Raw genomic sequence first — 20,419 nt, 5'->3', positions numbered from 1 at the left:
TCTTCATTCCTTGATCTTTAATAGTTTGCTTGAATAGATCATGTTTGTTCTGAATTCGAATTGTAGTCTGCTTAAGTGTTTGAAGCTGAAAGTCCATTTTTTTTCAGAGAATCTTGAACCGTAGAGATAGCTTTTTCAAGCTTCCCGTTGGAGTCCGTCAGCTTATCAATCTTAGTGTTAAGGGACCTGAATCCGACTTCATGTCTTGTGTTGAAGAAAATATTCCTACTACAGTAACAGGTTCCTCTGTTTTCTTGGTTTGTTCAGTTTGCTCCATTTCAGGGAAAGTCTTGCTGCTTCTCAGTTCAATACCAGAACGACTTTTTTCGGCCATTGTAATTAAATTGTAAATCCTTCAGTAGAAGTAATAAATCATCAAACTTAAAAGGGATCTGTCAGTGGGATATAAAGTATAAAAATAAGTGGAGCCGCTGGGAATGCGACTTACTCCATGCACTGCAAAATGACGAATCGGTAGACACAATCTCAATGGCTCTCCACAAGGCTTTAGACCACCTGGACAACACTAACACCTACGTCAGGATGCTGTTCATTGACCATAGCTCAGCATTTAAAACCATCATTCCCACAATCCTGATTGAGAAGTTGCAGAACCTGGGCCTCTGTATCTCCATCTGCAATTGGATCCTCAAGTTCCTAACCAGAAGACCACAATCTGTGTGGATTGGTGATAACATAACCTCCTTGCTGATGATCAACACTGGTGCACCTCAGGAGAGTGTGCTTAGCCCACTGTCTACTCACTATATACACGTGACTGTGGCTAGGCATAGCTCAAATACCATCTATAAATTTGCTGACGATACAACCATTGTTGGTAGAATCTCAGGTGGTGACGAGAGGGCATACAGGAGTGAGATATGCCAACTAGTGGAATGGTGCCGCAGCAACAACCTGGCACTCAATGTCAGTAAGATGAAAGAGCTGATTGTGGACTTCAGGAAGGGTAAGATGAAGGAACATATACCAATCCTCATAGAGGGATCAGAAGTGGAGAGAATGAGCAGTTTCAAGTTCCTGGATGTCAAGATCTCTGAGGATCTAACCTGGTCCCAACATATCGATGTAGTTATAAAGAAGGCAAGACAGCGGCTATACTGTATTAGGAGTTTGAAGAGATTTGGCATGTCAACAAATACACTCAAAAACTTCTATAGTTGTACTGTGGACAGCAGTCTGACAGGCTGCATCACTGTCTGGTATGGAGGGTGGGGGGGGGGGGGGTGCTATTGCACAGGACTGAAAGAAGCTGCAGAGGGTTGTAAATCTAGTCAGCTCCATCTTGGGTACTAGCCTACAAAGTACCCAGGACATCTTTAGGGAGCGGTGTCCCAGAAAGACGGTGTCCATTATTAAGGACGTCCAGCACCCAGGGCATGCCCTTTCTCACTGTTGCCATCAGGTAGGAGGTACAGAAGCCTGAAGACACACACTCAGCGATTCAGGAACAGCTTCTTCCCCTCTGTCATCAAATTCCTAAATGGACAATTGAATCTTTGGATACTACCTTACTTTTTTTAATATATAGTATTTATGTTTTTGCAAGACTTTTTAAATCTGTTCAATATACATAATTGATTTACTTGTTTAATTATTGTTATTATTTTAAAATGTTATTTATTATTTTTTTCTCTACTAGTTTATGTACTGCATTGAACTGCTGCTGCTAAGTAATTCACGTGCCGGTGATAATAAACCTGATTCAGATTCTGATTCTGGGATATATAAAGTCTCTGTCTATCTAGTGCCCTGCCATTTACAGTACATGTCTTAGGCTGTTTGACTTTCCAAAATGCATTATCTCAAATATATCTGTATTGAAATCTATTTTCCCTTTCCCGAACTGATCAAGATTCATCTGTAACCTGTGATAATCTTCTCCACGATCAACACTAATTTCTCAAGTGACCTAAGGTGCATAGGAACTCCTTTTCACGGAGGTAGATGAATATCTGACGTTCTGGATTGTAGATGCTAGATCATTGTTTTTTGTTAAAGGGGAGTCCTTTGTTAAAGGATATTTGAAATATCAGGAATATGAAAGCTATGGGGAACTGGGAGAAGAAGGGATGAGGCCTGAAGTTGATCAGCTGTTGAATGACATAGCAGACTTGAGGGGCCAAGTGGTCTATTCCTGCCAACCCCCCCCCCCCCACCCCCCATTTTCCCTTGGTCTTTTAATGTTAGTGTTCATTTTTGGCAGTGGGGAATGTTGATGTGGTGTGGAGTCAGAGATTAAGGCAGTGGGCAACAATTTCTCTTGTGAGTCGCAAAGGTGAATTTTCCTTAGACTTTTGCTGACACAATAGAGGCACAGCACTACTCTCCCCATCATTTTGAACCCACCCACTTCTAGACCCAACAGCAATTCAATATAAAAATCCCACATAACATTATAGGCCCACTCACCCTGTTTTCCCCATAAACATTAAAGGTGTGAATGCACCCCACCCCGGATACAATAAATTTGAACTCCTATGCATGTTCTAGTAGCAAATATTAATGATCCTGTGCGTTACTATAGGCTCAGATGGTTTGACATTTAGGACTGAACAGTTTCTTGTAACGTCACATATTTTGACTTGCTCTTTGGCCAGACCCAAATACATTGCTGTCTTCAAAGCGTGGAATTTGTCATTTTTCTATTAAGAGATCCAAGTATATTTTGTTAATCTTTATATGGTTGGTTATCATAGAGAAGAGGGTTTGTGCAAGATGTTATGGGGATTATGTCTGAAGTGTTAAGAAAGGATTGTTGTTGTATTAATAGTATCTCTTAATATATTTAATTTTAGTAACTAACAAAAGCAGTAGACGACTTGGAATTATTTTTTATCTTGAAAATGGACATGCTGAAATTCAGATTGAGTGGTTCACTGGTTTTAAAATGTTGTATGAAATGTAAGCATTAGAGTGGAAGGAAGAATTGTACTTTTGTACCTTAAGTAAAGCATTATTCTGGCAGACCAAGATGATGTATTATCAGTTTAGTTTACCTATTATTTCAAGAAATGATAAGTCTTTTCTACGTGGCAGTGAGTAAAGGGAGTTGTGTTCTGGCAACCTCGTACTGTTGTGGATCAGTGGAATCCCCCCACGTTCTAGAGTTAGCGTTCTCCAGGTTTCTTAGCTCTGAAGGTAAGTACACAAGGAAATAGGACCAGGAGTAGACAGCCAGGCCACTCACATTTGCCCTTAATCAGCTGGTACAAAGACAATGCTGGTCTCAATTATTTTCTGTGCCAGATCTCTAAAGTGCGTCTTTACTATAAAACACTTAATTACTGTAAATGCTGAGCTTATGAAAGGTGTTTATGTGTCACCAAGGTAGATTGTTACTTTGGCCAATTTCAGTCCAGTGCAGGGGAATGCACAGCAATTTTCATGCCATGATGTTTTGGAGGAGCTGGCTCCAAACACATTGAAGTTTCCAGTTAAGGATGGAGATCAGAAAGAGTCCGAGAGGGAGGTCTGATGCGCCTGCTGGACCTTTCCTGATTAGACTAGGGCTGTGGTTATTATTAAAGCTGCAGCATGGAACTGCACACCCACAAATGACAGGAAGGATGGTAGTGGGCCACCCTCCCCTTAGACTTCTTTGCAGTGATTGAAGAGTGCGGTTGCAATGTTGCTCCACTAGAGCAGAGAAAGAAGTTGGGTATTAATGAGTCCTGATGCGGAGTTTCAACTCTGAGTATCAATAACTCCTTCCCCACTTCCCCCCAAAATAGATGCTGCCCGACCTGCTGAGTTTCTCCAGCGGATTGTTTGTTGCTTGTGTGTTAGTGCATTGAGTTCTAAATCTCTTCACTAAATGCTACAGAAAACTCTGATAGTTAACTATCCAATTGTTTGGTAGTCCCAATGGCTTGGTGTCTGGCCCTGTGTGCTGATTCCCATGTCCCATTATTATCAGTTTCCACAGATTCTTTAGCTCACCATTGCCTCAATTCCTGCACTCGCTTGAAACTCACAGTGTGTATGCATCCTGTGCTACCTTGAAACTCACTGTTCCCTATCTCTTTTAAATTTGCCAAAATGTTTCACTTGTTTCCCAAGCTGCCTTGCAACCACTGGGTTTCTGTTTTACGGGCTCCCTTTAATCCTTCTGGGTTCGCTAGAAAATATATTATGCCACTGTATAGCATGTGAGGGAACAAGTCCATTAACAGTGTATTGAGAATTAAATGGAATAACATCCAATCGTATGGAAAACCTATAGTTAGGCACCGTCCAAGTGTGCAGGGTTAACGAAGTTGCATTGAATTTCACATGTTCAAAGTTAATCTCTTATCAAAGTACGTCAGTGTCACCAAATAGAACCCTGACATTTATTTCCTGAGGGCAATCACAGTGAATACAAGAAACACAATAATATCAATGAAATGCTGCACCCAATAGGACAGACAACCAACCAATGGGCATAAATCAACAAATAATGCAAATACAAAAAGAAAAAGTAAAAGAAAGAAATAATAATAAATAAATAAGCAATAAATATGAAGAACATGTGATGAAGGGTTTGTAGTTTCTGGGAACAGTTCAGTGACAGGTCGAGTGAAGGTAGTTCAAGAGTTGAGTGAAGCTAGTTGAAGAGCTGGATGGTTGAGTAATAACTGTTCATAAATCTAGTGTTGTAGATCCTGAAGCTCCTGTGCCTTCTTCCTGATGTCAGCAGTGAGAAGAGAACCAGGGTGGTGGGGGTCCTTGCTGATGGATGCTGCTTTCCTGTGATGATGCTCCATCTGGATGTGCTCAGTAGTGGAGAAGGCTTTACCTGTGTTAGACTGGGCCATATCAGCTACTTTTTGCAGGCTTTTCCATACAAGGGCATCAATATATCTGTACTAGCTGTGATGCAGCCAGTGAATGTACTCTCCACCACACATCTATAGAAGTCTGTCAAAGTTTTAGATGACATGCAGGATCTTCGCAAACTTCTAAGGAAGTAGAGGTATTGCCATGCTTTTTCCATAATTGCACTTGTGTGCTGGGCCTAGGTCAGATTCTCTGAAATAATAACACTGAGGAATTTAAGGTTGCTGACCCTCTCCATCTCTGGTCCTCCAATGAGGACTGGTTCATGGACCTCTGGTTTCTTCCTCCTCCTGAAGTTAATAATCATCTCCTTGGTCTTGCTGACATTGAGTGATGCTTTTTAGAAACTGTTTTCTCTAAGCATGGTGTAATGTCTAACAGCCACACAAGTCCATGTGACCAAAGGTAGTTAGAAACTGTTCATCAACTGTGACATTAATGTGAGAATAACACATCATGTGCCAGATGTGTTATTATAGCACATCTTCCTTCCGTATGATGATTTGTCACCTCCTTTGATTCGGGCAACGAGAATGGTGTCTTCAGCAAACTTAAATATGGCATTGGAGCTGTGCTTGGCCACACAGTTATAAGTATAAAGCAATTAGAGCAGGGGGCTTAGCACACAGCTCAGTGATTAGCACTGTTAAAATGTAGGACAGTGCGGCAGATGGTTTTACACTATGGGATCTAACAAACTGCTGTGAATTAAAATGCCCAGATGCTCTGTATTACTAATGTCAGTGATAGTGAAATTTTAACAGGAAATAACTTTCTCCAGGTCGCACAGGGTCTTGCACAAGAAATTTGCGGTCCTGTGCTAACTAATTAGAGTGTTTGTTTGTGAAAATATGTGGAGCAAATCTGTGCTATTGGTTTTCCTTCTCGGCAGAGAGATAATATTCTAATATTTTCAGTGAATTCTGGTTAATTGGGACACATCATAACTAGTACATTTTAGCCAAATTAAGTGGCTGCCCCAATTAGCTGAAGTTTCATGGAAGTAGTGAAATCGATATTAAAAAGCCCGAGTAACAAATTGAAACACTGAATAAATTAGAACACTAAAAATACTACTACAGTACTATAAAACTGTCTATTGGTTCCCAGTAGTAACTGACAGAGGAATTCGTCCAGTGTATGCTGCCGTGTTCTTTTGATTCACTGTAAATGAACAAGATCAGTGCAGACACCTCATGTAGATAATACATAGCCTTCATACATTGCTATTGATGATTGCATCCTCCAAATCTTCATTTTCATCATAACATTCAAGGTGATTGTCGATCCCTTCAGAGTCTTCATAGTTCCTAACTTGTTGAAGTAGAGAAATCGTTTAATTTTCACTCCCAGCCGTTTCTGGCATCTCCAAGTCTGAATGCTTGAAGACTCGGTGAGCAAAACAGTTCTGAATTGCGTTACTCCTTATTTCTCACCAACTATCAGTTACAATAATCACTGTTTTTGAACCCAAGCACATGCAACTGATGCTTTTTAGAAACTGTTTTCTCTAAGCATGGTGTAATGTCTAACAGCCACACAAGTGCATGTGACCAAAGGTAGTTAGAAACTGTTCAGCAACAGTCACCTGTCCCAATTAAGCAGCAAATAAACGGAGGAAATCCCAGCTCTTTTTGTGATTAGTATTTGTTCTTTAAGAGTCGGCCCAAATAAGCGGCTACCCTGAGTAACAAATGGCCGAATTGACTGTATTTTGTTTTATGGTGTGTATTTGGAAGGAAAATGCTGTAAGATGTTATAATATGAAGATTGAGTGAGCTGAAATTTGTAATTGGTGAGTTCATTGTGGGGTTGCATGATAGCATAGCAGTTGATATAAAGCTGTTACAACACCAGCAAGCTGGGTTCAGTTCTGCCTTTGTAAGGAGCTTGTACAGTATGTTCTCCCCATGACTCTGTGGGTTTCCTCCGGGCACTCCAGCTCCCTCCAATTACTTTGTACATACAGGTTAGTAGATTAATTGGCCACATGGGTGCAATTGGGTGGCATGAGCTCATTGGGCCAGAAGGGCCTGTTACCATAAATAAAAATAAAATTGATGTGATGGCTAAATTGCACTGTTTAATCTGATCACTAGATGGTGCAATACACCACTAAATGAAGAACACATCCTGTAGGAATTTAACCATTATGTGACATGCAGTAAGAAAATCAACTTAACGCTCCTCACTCCTCATTCCATCTATCTTTGTTTGGTTTCACCTGCTTTTGCCTCCCTACTCCACCATCTCTTTCCCTGCCTGGCTCAATCTGCGTTTCATCCTTCACTCATCCTCAGTACAAGAGTCACATCTGGTCCCTGTCTTGCCACTCCCCCTCTCCACTTTATATTGGCCATCTCCCCTCTTTCAGTCCTGATGGAGGGTTTCAACCTGAAACTTTGACAATTCATTTCCCCCAACAGATACAGCTCAAACCTAAAAATTTGCCCGGTAGATTGTATGATGCACTATCACGCCTTGACCTGATGGTGACCTTTGCTCCAAACTCCTGAATACTGGGCACCATTCAAATCCCATACTTAACCTCTGCTCACATCCATTAACACTCTCTACCTCACTCCCAAATCGCAAACTCCATCAGGCCCATCACCTAGTAACTGCAGAGTCCCAAACTCCTCCTGTTGCCATCTCACTTTTCTTTTCACTGAAACCCAACTCTTTTCCCTCACCCCCACCACCACATCACCTCCCATTTGAAAGTGCCTTTGAGGCACTGGATAATTCCAAGGCTGGTACTGAATGGTTGTGTGGCTCTTTGTGCTGCTTAAACTACAAGGAAGGTCCGAGTTCAACAACAGCTTCTTCCCCATTGTTGTCAGGTTCTTGAACTGACCTGAAGAACCTTAACACTACTTTGGACGATATTTTCCTCAACTTGCATTAATATTGTTATGTTTATTTTGTCATGTAAGTAACATATAATGTTTGTCATATTTGCAATGTATTGCTGCTGCAAAAAGTTAATCTTCATGCTATTTATACCATGAAAATAAGCGTGAACTTGATCATACAGTCTGTTCTCTTTCTCAGGTGAATGGAAGAACATTGACTGTAAGACTGATAATAAGCAATTTGGATGTTCAGTCTGCATCTAAGGTCTCTCAGCTGACTATCCAGGATTCTATTAGTGTTCTCAGCATTCTGAGTAATGTTGGAAATGATACTGAAATGGGGTTCCAGACATACTCCAAAGAATCTCTCCAAGGTAAAGCAGTCCTCTCTTTTACTCCATTTGCTCAACTGTATGAAGCTGTAAAAATAAAACTAAAATTGGCCACTTGCAAATGTGAATATTGCCGTAAAGCACGGGAGCATTTCAACCTGTGTTTTCTACTTTTAAGCTGTATTTGTAATAATCTCTTGTGTCTCTGGGAGCTCTTCCTATTGATCAGTCAGTTCTACTTTTTAGTAATTACTAATTTTTTTTGTAAGCTCATCAGTTTCAAAAACACTTTCTAGATCCACCTCATCGAGTGAAGGTGCATCAACATTGATATTGGATAGAGAGTTCCAGGGTTTTGGGTTTAGAGCCTGTGTCAAAGGAGGAACAATGATTTATGTCTCAGCCAGTGGAACTTACTGTTGGTAGTGTTCCTATGTGACTGCACTGGTGGTAGCAATTCCACGTTTGAGATGTGTTGATGGTATGTCCTTGGTAAGTACTACATATACTTTGCAGACAGCACAGTAACGCCCTGGTTTAGGATATGAATCAGGGGTCCTGATCTGAACTGGATGGAATTGAGCTTCTTTTCTGTTGTGGAAGGGAAGTCTCCCATCGCATTCCTGACTTGTGCTTTGTAGATAGTGAGAAGGCTTTGAGGTGTCAGGGTGAGTGGAGTGTCGTAGGATTTCCAATCTCTGCCCCGCTCTCGTAGCCATGATATTTATCTGGATGGTCTAGCTGATTTTCTGATCAGCTCTCATCCCAAAATATGAGTGTGGACCCTGATGGTGATGCCGTTGAACAACAATGATAAGTTGAAGATAGCTATTGCCCAGCATGCTCATGGTGCTGTTGGTCCTAGCACCTATCAGCTCATAACTAAATATTGCTGACATTTTGCTGCATGTGGGATGGACAGTTTCACTTGGTGAGAATTTGTGAATTGAATTCTACATTGCACAATCATTGAATGTCCCTATTTCCTTGAGATGGAAGGCGTTCCTTGGGAAAAGTAGTGAGACTGGACGAGTCCCTCCAGAAACCTTCCTTGTTTTCAATATCCATTGTACTATGGCCAGTTTATAATGTTGCTTGCTTTGGAGTGGAACAACAATAAGATATGTGAACTGTGTTCACCCTGAAATTTGTTGATTTGTGGTAAGGATCACTAGGATTCATTCATCTGAAGAATTGCTGCTTGTTAGGTTAAGTAGATACTGCAAATTACCCCTTGTATATGTGAAAGGTGGAAGAATATAGGCGTAAGGTAATAGGGTACAGGGAAATTAGTAGACTTGATGGGATGGATAGAATTTTAGTAAATGATTTATTGCAACTGTAGACTTCCCTAAAGATAGGTGTGTGAGAGGGTATATGAATCAGAATTCCTTTCTTCCTGACAGATTCAGATCAGTGTTGTTGGTAGTAAGTCTTAAGGCTACCCAAAGGCAGCCAGATAATTATTACATTTGACACCTGAATCATGAGCATGTGGTTCAGATGTTAAATGTTTGTGAGCTGTGTCCATGAAAATTATATCCTGGTATCAGTTCATGAGATTACAAAGGGAGCAAAATGTTCTAAGAAATATTGTTCTCTTTGGCTTGGCTCTTCCTTATCAATTAGTCAATTCTATGGTTTAATTGGAATATAGACTTTGAATGCTCCTGTCCAATAATCATATGGCAATAACACTCATCATTATGAGTCCTCAAATATACTCAGCAGGTGTGATTCTAAACAAAACTTCTCTGAGATACATAAATAAGGTACTCAGTGACCACTTTATTAGGTACACCTATACACCTGCTTGTTAACACAAATATCCAATCAGCCAATCATGTAGCAGCAACTCAATGCATAAAAGCATGAAGACATGGTCAAGAGGTTCAGTTATTGTTCAGGCCAAACATTGGAATACGGAGGAAATATAATCTAGGTGACTTTGACTGTGGAATGATTGTTGATGCCAGACAGGGTGGTTTGAGTATCTCAGAAACTGCATCTTCTGGGATTTTCACGAACAACGGTCTCTAGAGTTTACAGAGTATGATGGAAAAACATCCAGTGATTGGCAGCTTTGTTAATGAGAGAGGTCAGAGGAGAATGACCAGACCGGTTCAAGCTGACAGGAAGGCGACAGTAACTCAAATAACCACGTGTTACAATAGTGGTGTGCAGATGAGTATCTCTGAACACAAAATATATCACACCTTGAAGTGGATGGGCTGCAGCAGCAGAAGACCATAAACATACACCCAGTAGCTACTTTATTAATTACAGGAGGGTTGTAATAAAGTGACCTTTGAATGTATTAGGGAATACTGGAACTTAGTTATTGAGATGGATTTTTTCCAGAATTCTATAGAGGAAGGATAGGGAGAGAGCACCGTTCAGGGAAGGAATTCTGTGTAGCCTGTGACAGTGGATAAAACCAATATAACACATTTTTCTTTGTGAATGGGAATATTTTCCCAGGAACAGACATAAATTCATGTCAGGAAGTATCTCCATAGATGCTCTTCACAAACTACTAACATGACTCAAATGATCTATCATCTATTGCCAACCTCAACTGAAAGTCTTGTCTGTGGGAGTCTACTTTTCCATCAGCAACAGTAAAGTGTCACAATGAACAGTTAGGGTTGAAAGGTGGATATGGATGTAATGGATGTGAGAGCAACAGTGAGATTGCATAAGATAACAAAATCAAGGATGTTGGTGAACCTGGGCAAGGGGGTCTAGCAGTGGGAGAAATTATGGGAGGATTGTGAACTGTGGAGAAAAAACTGGTGAGACCAGATGGGAACCCACCATTAGACATTATTTCAAAAGCCTTTTACTTTGATCTTGTTTTAAAATGTACTTTTCATTTCTTATTAATCAGCAGGTGAACGCTACATAATAAACTATACCGCAGTATTAAAGGCTGGTGAGCCAGAGGAAGAGAAGAATATTTCACTACCAGCTTACCTCACCATCGGTAATAGAACACAGGTATTCTACGTGAAGATTAATTCATTTACACCTCTACTTAGTGAGAAGAGCTTTTAATCCCCACTCGACTAGTGGATTCTGTTTCCAGCCCTTGGAGCAAAGAGAGCTGAGGGGAGATGTAGTGGTGCCTAACCACACGATTTCAGAGCTGGAGAGAAACCTATCCCTTAGCCATTGGTCAGGCCAAGAGAGAACAGATAAATTCTGAGCCAAAGGTACAAGGGAGACGTGGCAAAGAACATGAAGAAAAGTGATGGTGGTGTTGTGTTACTCTAGTGTATGTCTGATGGAGATTGTCAAATTTAGTTTTGAATTGTGTAATAGTTTATTCCTAATATAAGAACACCAGAATATATAATTAGATTAGGTCTAATTGGATTTTTTTCTGGGTTAGCATGGACTTTTTTTCTTCATAATAGCTTCTTCACTTATTTTATAAATTTGTACTACTAGGATTTTCTCAGTGAGAACAATTGAAATGCTATTATTCTCCTTTCATGTGCTTAATAATCTGATGCCTGTAGCTATTTGCTGTCCTGCACTGACCACTTTTTATTGCAGTATTCTTTCATTTCTGGGATCTAATTAAGCTGCGACATATCACAGCATGTTGAAAGCAAACTCCAGTCGATTATCTCACTCAGGAACATCGTGTCCTCCAGTCAGGAACTGTGATACATCCATAATCACCATATTTGTTGCAAACATGCCCCACAAAGAGAATATTCTTGGATAAAGTAAATGAATGCAGATCAAGAACAAGGAATTTAATCTGCAAAGCTGGCAGGGCAAGTTGAAGGAAAGGAAGCTGACGGGACATATACAGTAGAGATGCCAAAAATATTTGGGTAACAGAAGGTAAGTATCCCTTAGCCATTGGCTTAATGACTAACGAACAGAGACAATATTTTTTAACCAAATGTGTAATTGAGATGTGACAAAATAAAAGCCTTTTGAGAAAGTTCAAACAATCAATTGTTGCCTTCATTGGGAAATTAGGTTCTTGTGTGAGAATAAATTTCTGGGCATTGGGGAAGGGATGAAGGATGAATGGGACAGATGGAATTTCTGTACATGGAGCTAGCAGAGACTCAGTGGGCCAATCAACCTTCCTAAGTGCTCTCGTTACTCATGATACCTTCCTTCTAGCTTCTGTGTACTTTGAATTGCATTTCCTAGTGCTGCTCACATAACTCGCGATTCTCTTTCCCTGGAGCAAATCCTAATGATACCAATGACAGGCTTAGTAACTAAAATATATACATTTAATTATTTTTCCTCTTGCTATCTGTCACTTCTCCAGAGCTTCAGTATCTATCACAACGTGTGGAGATCAAGTAAAATTCCAAGTGTAGAGAAAGCTAAATTTTATTAACCTAAGTATGGGGTTCTTTGTGTTTCATTTTATTAATTTAGCAATATTTCCAAAGATCCTATTCATTTTTCTAATAGCTAGATCCCATTTGGTAAATTAACCTTTGGTGAATGGTCATTAACTATATTGCCGATTTGTTAATCAGAGGAACCATTCATTCAGTAATTGGAGATCCCATAAGATGCTGACACAGCAGTTCCTTACAACATCTGACAGCTTAAATAACCTCATTCATATTATCTATTATACTGACTTGCAACCTACCTGTGACCTTATTTGTTTCAATAAAGCAAGATCACATGTCAAAGTACCTGTAAATAATCTCAATTGAATAATGGAAAAATATTTTTCCTTTTCAATAAACAGATTTGGCAGGTGTTTGGGAACTGGAATGATAGGGCTGAGGATAGTATACTAGGAGATGCAGTATGTAGTGGGACTATGAGGCAGAACAGGCAGATGATAGGGCAAAATTGCAGACAGTGGGATGAATTGAAGTTCAATATGGGGCAAAATCGAAGAAGGTGCTGAATACAGGACTGAAGGTGTTATATTTGAATGCAGACAGTATACAAATTAAGATAGATGACCTCATAGCGCAATTAGAGCTACAAGATGTTAGAAACCTACGATCATGAATGGAGGTGATTCTTCCCTCCCAGATGAACTCCACATTTTTTATGCATGCTTTAAAAGGGAGAATGAAACAACATCTATGCAAATCCCTACAGCATCCGATGACCCTGTGATCTTTGTCTTGGAGGCCGACTTCAGGGTGAACTGTCGCAAAGCATTAGGCCCTTATGATATAACTGGTCAGGCTCTGAAAACCAGTGCCAACAAACTGACAGGACATTTCATCTCTCACTGCTGCAGTCTGAAGTTCCCACTTGGTTCAAAAGGGCGACAATCATGCCAGTGCCCAGGAAGAGCAGGGTGAGCTGTCTGAACGACTATCACACAGTGGCACTCGCATCTACTGTGATCAAATGCTTTGAGAGATTGGTCATAGCTAGAATTAACTCCCGCTTAAGCGAGGACTTGGATCTACTGTAAATTGCCTAATGCCACAACAGCAGATGCAAACTCACTGGCTCTCCACTCAGCTTTGGATCACCTAGACAATAGTAATATTTGTGTCATTCTGCAGTTTATAGACTACAGCTCTGCACTCAAAACTATCATACCCTCAGTTCTAATCAAATAGCCTCTGTACCTTCCTCTGCAAGTGGATCCTGGACTTTCTCACCGGGAGACCAAGGTGTGTACGGATCAAAAGTAACATCTCCTCCTCGTTGACAACCAACACTGGCGCACCACAAGAATGCAAGCTTAGCCCACTGCTCTACTGTCTCTACACTCACAACTCTGTGGCCAGGCACAGTTCAAGCACCATCTATAAGTTTGCAGTTGACACAACTATTGTTGGCAGAATTTCAGATGGTGATGAGGAGGCGTACAGGAGTGAGGTAGATCAGCTGGTTAGGTGGTGTCGCAGCAACAACCTTGCATTCAACATCAGTAAGACCAAGAAGTTGATTGTGGACTTCAGGAAGGGTAAGTTGATGGAACACATACTGGTCTTCACTGAGGGATCAGAATTGGAAATGGTGAACAGTTTCAAGTTCCAGCGTGTCAATGTCTCCGAGGATTCATCGTGGGCACAACATATTGATGCAATTACAAAGAGGGCATGACAGCAGCTATATTTCATTAGGAGTTTGAGGAAAATCGGTATGTCACCAAGGATACTTGTAAATTTCTACAGCTGTACCGTAGAAAACATTCTAATTGATTGCATCACCATCTGGTATGGTGTGTGGGCACTGCTCAGGATTGGAAAAAGCTGCAGCCAGTTGTAGTCTCAGCCAGTTCCATCATGGGCACCAGCCTCCCGGGAATCCAGGAAACCTCCAAAAGATGATGCCTCCAAACGGCAGCATCCATCATTAAGGACTCTGATCACCCCCGGACATTCTCTCGTCCCATTGCTACCATCAAGGAAGAGGTACAGGAGCCTGAAGAAACACATTCGATGTTTCAGGAACAGCTTCTTCCCTCCGCCATCAGATTTCTGAGTGGACATCGAACCCATAAACATTTCCTTAATATTTTATTCTCTCTCTTTTCGCACTACTTATTAAATAAATTTTTATGTATACTTATAATTTAAAGTTTTCATTATTATTTATTGCAATAATAATATTGCTGCAAAGCAACAAATTTCATGACATACGCCAATGATATTAAACCTGATCTGAGAGATTGGCAAGTACGATGTTGTGGATATCATTGTTTTCGTTTCTGAAAGATCATGGCTGAGAGCTTATCCAAGGGTAGACCTTGTATGGAAAGGACAGGCAGGTAGATGGAGGGGTTGGGGTGGCTACGTTGGAAAAAATTACATCAAATCCTTAGAGCGAGGTTACCTAGGACCAGGAGATAAAGAATCCTTATGGGTAGAGTTAAAAAACTGCAAGGGTAAATGACCCTGATGGAAGTTAAATACAGACTTTCAAACAGCACCCAGGATGTGGGACACTAGCTACAATGGGAGATAGAAAAGGAATGTCAAAAGGCTAGTGAAGGGGGATTTGAACATGCAGGTAGACTGGGAAAATCATGTTCATCCTGGATCCCAAGAAAGCAAATTTATAGAATGCCTATGAGATAGCTTTTTAGAGCAGCTTGTGTTTGGGCCCACTAGGGAAAAGGAAATTCTGGATATGGTGTTGTGTAATGAGCCGGATTTTATTAGGAAGCTTAAGATAAAGAACCATTAGGAGACAGTGATCATAATATTATACAATTTAGCCTGCAGTTTGAGAGGAAGAAGCTAAAGCCAGATGAATCAGTATTACATTGGAATAAAGAGAATTAGAGGGGCATGAAAGATGAGCTGGCCAGATTTGATTGGAAGGGGATATTCACCTGGATGTGGCAGAACAGCAATGGCTTGAGTTTCGAGAGGCAATTTGGAAGGGTCAGGATAGGTACATCCCAAAGATGAACAAGCATTCTAAAGGGAGGATGAGGCAACCATAGCTGACAAGGGAAGTTAATGACAGCATAAAAGCAAAATAGAGGGCATATGATTTAGCAAAAATCAGTGGGAAGTTAGAGAATTGGGAAGCTTTTAACAACCAACAGAAGGCAACTAAAAAGGCCATAAGGAGAGAAAAGATGAAATATGAAGGTGAGCTAACCAATAATATTAAAGAGGATAAAAAAGTTTTTTTTTTCCAAATTTATAATGAGTAAAAGAGCGGAGAGAGTGGATATTGCACCACTGGAAGATGATACTGGAAAGATAGTGATTAGGGAACAAAGAAATGGCAGAGAAATTGAATTTCACTGTGGAACACACTGGCAATATTCCAGAAATTTGAGAGTGTGAGGGGGCAGAAGTGGCTAGTCACTATTACTAAGGAGAAGGTGCTTAGTATTCTGAAAGCTCTGAAGGTTGATATGTCAGCTGGACTAGATGGACTACACCCCAGAGTTCTGAAAGGGGTAGCTGAAGAGATTGTGGAGGCATTATTAATGATCTTTCAAGAATCACTAGTTTCTGGAATGGTTCTGGAGGACTGGAAAATTGTAAATACTACTCCACTATTTAAGAAGGTAGGGAGACAAAAGGAAGGAAAATATAGGACAGTTAGCCTGACTCAGTGGTTGGGAAGATACTGGAATTCATTATTAAGAATAAGGTTTTGGAATACTTGAAGGCACATGATAAAATAGGCCAAAGACAGCATAGTTTCTTCGAGGGGAAATCTTTTTTGGCAAAAGTGTTGGAATTTTTTGGAGGAAACAACTGCAGGATCGACAAAGGAGAGTCGGGGAACGTTGTTCACCTGGATTTTCAGAAGGCCTTTGACAAGGTGCTACAGATGAGGCTGCTTTTCAAGGTATTACAAGTAAGATACTTGTATAAATAGAAGGTTCACTGATTGGCAGGAGGTAAAGAGTGGGAATAAAGGGAGCCTCATTACATTTGGGGAACTGCTTTGTTACTGCTTGATTGAGGCTAGCAGACTGAGTTGGTAATGATCTAACCTGCAACTGATGGCTTTATAGCTGACTAAATTATAAAGCATATTAATCTAAAATCTGAAATCCTGCCTTTCAGGGTAGTCAAGTACAGCCTGGACCCCTTAAGGCAGATTTCATATTGATGATGAAAGCAGCTGCTCGGGTAAGTTGAGAGCAGGATTTTGCATTCTCCATTATTTTGTTCGACTGAAAGTGAGGCCTCACAGGCAAACTGCATCTTCATCTACATCCTTGACATGTAGGAATAAGTCCAAAATGTATCAATGTAATAAAATTAACTTAAACACGAGCTGCCCAAACTGTTGGTGTACTGTTCTTTTTACCTCGGGTGGAACAGATTTCTTTATCCACCCCTGGATGGTTGGATGTAAGTCTTCTCATTTTGCTAGATGAAAGAATATCGCACAAAATTAATTTGAACAGTGCTTGTGTCACATGACATGCACATAACTTCCAATAAGTTGTTCTGGTATTTTTGTGAGGTCAAAATAGACAGTAGAGGTTGCTATGGCTTTATGGACAGATAAGTTTCATCTTAATAAAGAACTTCACTGTTAAAAACATTTTCTATGATGATCTCACTTTGGGTGCAGACAGTAGTATGCAGATTGACATACCCAGTGAAATCATGAAATTTATTTTAGCATTGTTCAAGTGTTTGGGGATATTCATTCCCAGGAGAGATTATTGCAGTCACCACCTAGGCTGGGTTTATGATGGGTCTAGTGGAACCCTGCTGATCTGCCTTTCTGCAGACTGTATCTCAATTATCAAGATGAGTATATCTTTAATGCAGCGGTTTCCAACCTTTTTATACCAGGGGTCAATGCCATTAAGCAAGGGGCCCATGAAGCCCAGGTTGGGAACTCCTGCTTTAATGAAATGTGGGAGCTACCTTCCACTTTCCTGCGGATTCTACTTCCTCTGTAATAAAAATGTATTTTGATGCAGTGTGTTGTTGTAGGGAATGCACTATTAAAGGCCAATACCTTGTAAACAAGGTTCTATTGGGAACCAGTTGGAGACACAAGAGACTGTAGATGTTGGAATCTGGAGCAACACACAAAGTTCTGGAGGAATTATGCGGATCAGATAGTATGTACTGTATGAGGGGAAATGGACAGTAAATGTTTCACATCAGAATCTTGACTGTCACTTTCCCTCCATTGATGCTGCCTGGCCTGCTGAATTCCTCCAGCACTTTGTGCTTTGCTTGGGAACTTTTTGTGGCCTATTAAAATGCTAATTACTGGGAACAAACCACACTGATGCTGCTTTAAATAGGAAATTGATCAATATTGCCATTTGTGGTGTTAATACCAAATGCAGCCAGTTTTTAGTGCACTAGGTATGACTGCAATCTGCTTTTTGACGTGCACCTTCCAAAATTAAACAAAATCCACATTTAGACTCCCATTATTATGCAACATAGTGAACAGTTTAGCTCCCAGTAAGTTTGAGTTAGAAAACTGGACACATTATACTCTCAAACAACACATTCTCCTGTTGGTTTAAAAACGCAAACACGAGGACATCTGCAGATGCTGGAAATTCAAGCAACACACACAAAACGTTGGTGGAACGCAGCAGGCCAGGCAGCATCTATAGGGAGAAGCACTGTCGACGTTTCGGGTCTCACCAATATATAGAAGGCCGCACCAGGAGCACCAGACACAGTATATCCTGCCCTTACACTTCCTCCCTCACCACCATTCAGGGCCCCAGACAATCCTTACAGGTGAGACGACACTTCACCTGTAAGTCGGCTGGTGTGGTATGCAGGTGGCCCCTGCTTTATGAACATTCGCTTTGTGCCACTTCGCTTTTACAAAAGACCTACATTAGTAACCTGTTTTCGCACTAAAAAGAGGATTTTTGCGTTTACAAAAATTTTTCTCATATAAATTAATGGTTCTTCGCTTCACGCCATTTCGGCTTAAGAAAGGTTTCATAGGAACGCTCTACCTTTGTAAAGGGTGGGGGGGGGGGACATGTACTGCATCCGGTGCTCCCGGTGCGGCCTTCTATATATTGGTGAGACCCGACACAGACTGAGAGACCATTTCGCTAAACACCTATGCTCTGTCTGCCAGAGAAAGCAGGATCTCCCAATGGCCACACATTTTAATTCCACATCCCATTCCCATTCTGATATGTCTATCCATGGCCTCCTCTAGTGTCAAGATGAAGCCACACTCAGGTTGGAGGAACAACACCTTGTATTCTGTCTGGGTAGCCTCCAACCAGATGGCATGAACATTGATTTCTCTAACTTCCGTTAATGCCCTTCCTCCCCTTCTTACCCCATCCCTTATTTATTTATTTATCTAGCTAGCTATTTATTTATTTATTCCCTCCCTTTTTCTTTTCTCTCTCTATCCCTCTCACAATCACTCCTTGCCTACTCTCCATCTCCCTCTGGTGCTCCTCTCCCCCTTTCTATCTCCCTAGGCCTCCCATCCCATGATCCTTTCCCTTCTCCAGCTGTGTATCCCTTTTGCCAATCAACTTTTGAGCTCTTAGCTTCAAGCTTCCCCCTCCTGTCTTCTCCTATCATTTCGGATCCCCCCCTCCCCCTCCCACTTTCAAATCTCTTACTATCTCTTCTTTCAGTTAGTCCTGACGAAGGGTCTCGGCCCGAAACGTCGACTGTGCTTCTTCCTATAGATGCTGCCTGGCCTGCGGCGTTCCACTAGCGTTTTGTGTGTGCTCTCCTGTTGATGTTGGGTGGAGTTTGACTGCACATTCACAGAACTCATCATCATCAGCAATCACTCGTAATCTTCTTCTGGTAGTTGATCTGGTCACTTGTGGGTCTTGAGATGACTGAAGAGGCCGATCCATGACCCGCAATTCCTATTGCAGTGTTGGCAGGTGTAGGTCTTTGAAGTGCTGATGGATGTAGCTGGCTGGGCCTTTCCCAGTCCCTCTTTACATTGAAGCCGCTTAATCTCAGCGACACAGTGGGGGTATTATTAGACTTGTGCAGTCCTCTCATAGCTAGTTCTTCTCCAGCTTTTCCTGTCCTTTTCTATATTTTCCCATCCACTCACGTTGATGTGGCACTTCCTTGGGTGGGTCTTGATATTGTCCTTCATGAGTGTGCTTTGTATGCTTGAGTTGGCTGAATAGGAGTTGTTTGGGGAGGCGGGAGTCAGGCATACGGATGATGTGGCTGACCCATCACAGTTGGTGTTGAATTATGATTGTGGCTATGGAGTTAATGTTAGCTTCCTCCAGGATGCTGGAGTTAGTATGCCTGTTCTTCCAGCTAACTCTCAGAATCTTTTGGAGTCATCTTTGATGGTAAGTTTCCAGGGATTTTATGTGCCTGCTGTATATTGTCCATGACTTCACTCCGTATAGCAAGAAGGGGAGGACTATATCTTTGTAGACTAGAAGCTTAGTGTTGGTTTTGATACCCTGATCTTCAGAAATCCTCTTTCTCAGCCGAGCAAAAGCTCCACTCGCACAGCCTATTTTGCGATTTATTTCAAGGTTGCTGTTGGCTCTTAAGGAAAGAAGGCTGCCAAGATATGGGAAATGATCAGTGTTCTCCAGGGGGACGTTGACGACTTGGATAGTTGGAGGTTTAGGAGCTTGATCTGGAGCAGGTTGGTGCAGGACTTGGGTTTTCTTGATGTTTAGATCAAGTCCCAAAAGCTTGTGTGCTCTGGCAAAAGTATCCATTACAGACTATAGATCTTCCTCAGCGTGAGCTACGATGGAGTTGTCGTCTACATATTGGAGCTCTGTGATGGAAGTAGTTGACACCTTGACCTTTGCCTTGAAACTGTTAAGGTTAAACTGTACCCCATCTGTCCTGTAGACAATCTGGACTCCTTGTGGGAGATCTTGGCCTGTGAAGTGAAGAATGGTTGCAATGAAAACGGCAAACAGGGTTGGGGCAATGATGCACCCCTGTTTGACCTTAGTCTCAACTTTGAAAGATGTTTTTCAGT

The 20,419-nt window shown here is 41.2% G+C and overlaps 1 protein-coding gene across 3 annotated transcripts in view; it reads left to right on the top strand.

Moving 5' to 3' along the window:
* Window positions 1-20,419, top strand: part of LOC140726363 (limbin-like) — a 212,798-nt gene that overhangs the window by 26,987 nt on the left and 165,392 nt on the right. Inside the window, exons 1-4 of one of the 3 annotated variants that reach the window (XM_073042643.1) lie at window positions 3,051-3,159; window positions 7,894-8,068; window positions 10,917-11,026; window positions 16,534-16,599. In XM_073042643.1, the coding sequence (XP_072898744.1) occupies window positions 8,032-8,068; window positions 10,917-11,026; window positions 16,534-16,599 (213 nt within the window). In that variant the 5' untranslated portion in view covers window positions 3,051-3,159; window positions 7,894-8,031. Of the gene's footprint in view, window positions 1-3,050; window positions 3,160-7,893; window positions 8,069-10,916; window positions 11,027-16,533; window positions 16,600-20,419 lie in introns of those variants that run through there. The other 2 variants (XM_073042642.1, XM_073042641.1) reach the window with 2 other exon arrangements.

This window comes from Hemitrygon akajei, chromosome 4 (genome assembly GCF_048418815.1).
Source record: "Hemitrygon akajei chromosome 4, sHemAka1.3, whole genome shotgun sequence".
NCBI lineage: Eukaryota > Metazoa > Chordata > Chondrichthyes > Myliobatiformes > Dasyatidae > Hemitrygon > Hemitrygon akajei.
This window is presented reverse-complemented; position numbering and strand designations above follow the sequence as displayed.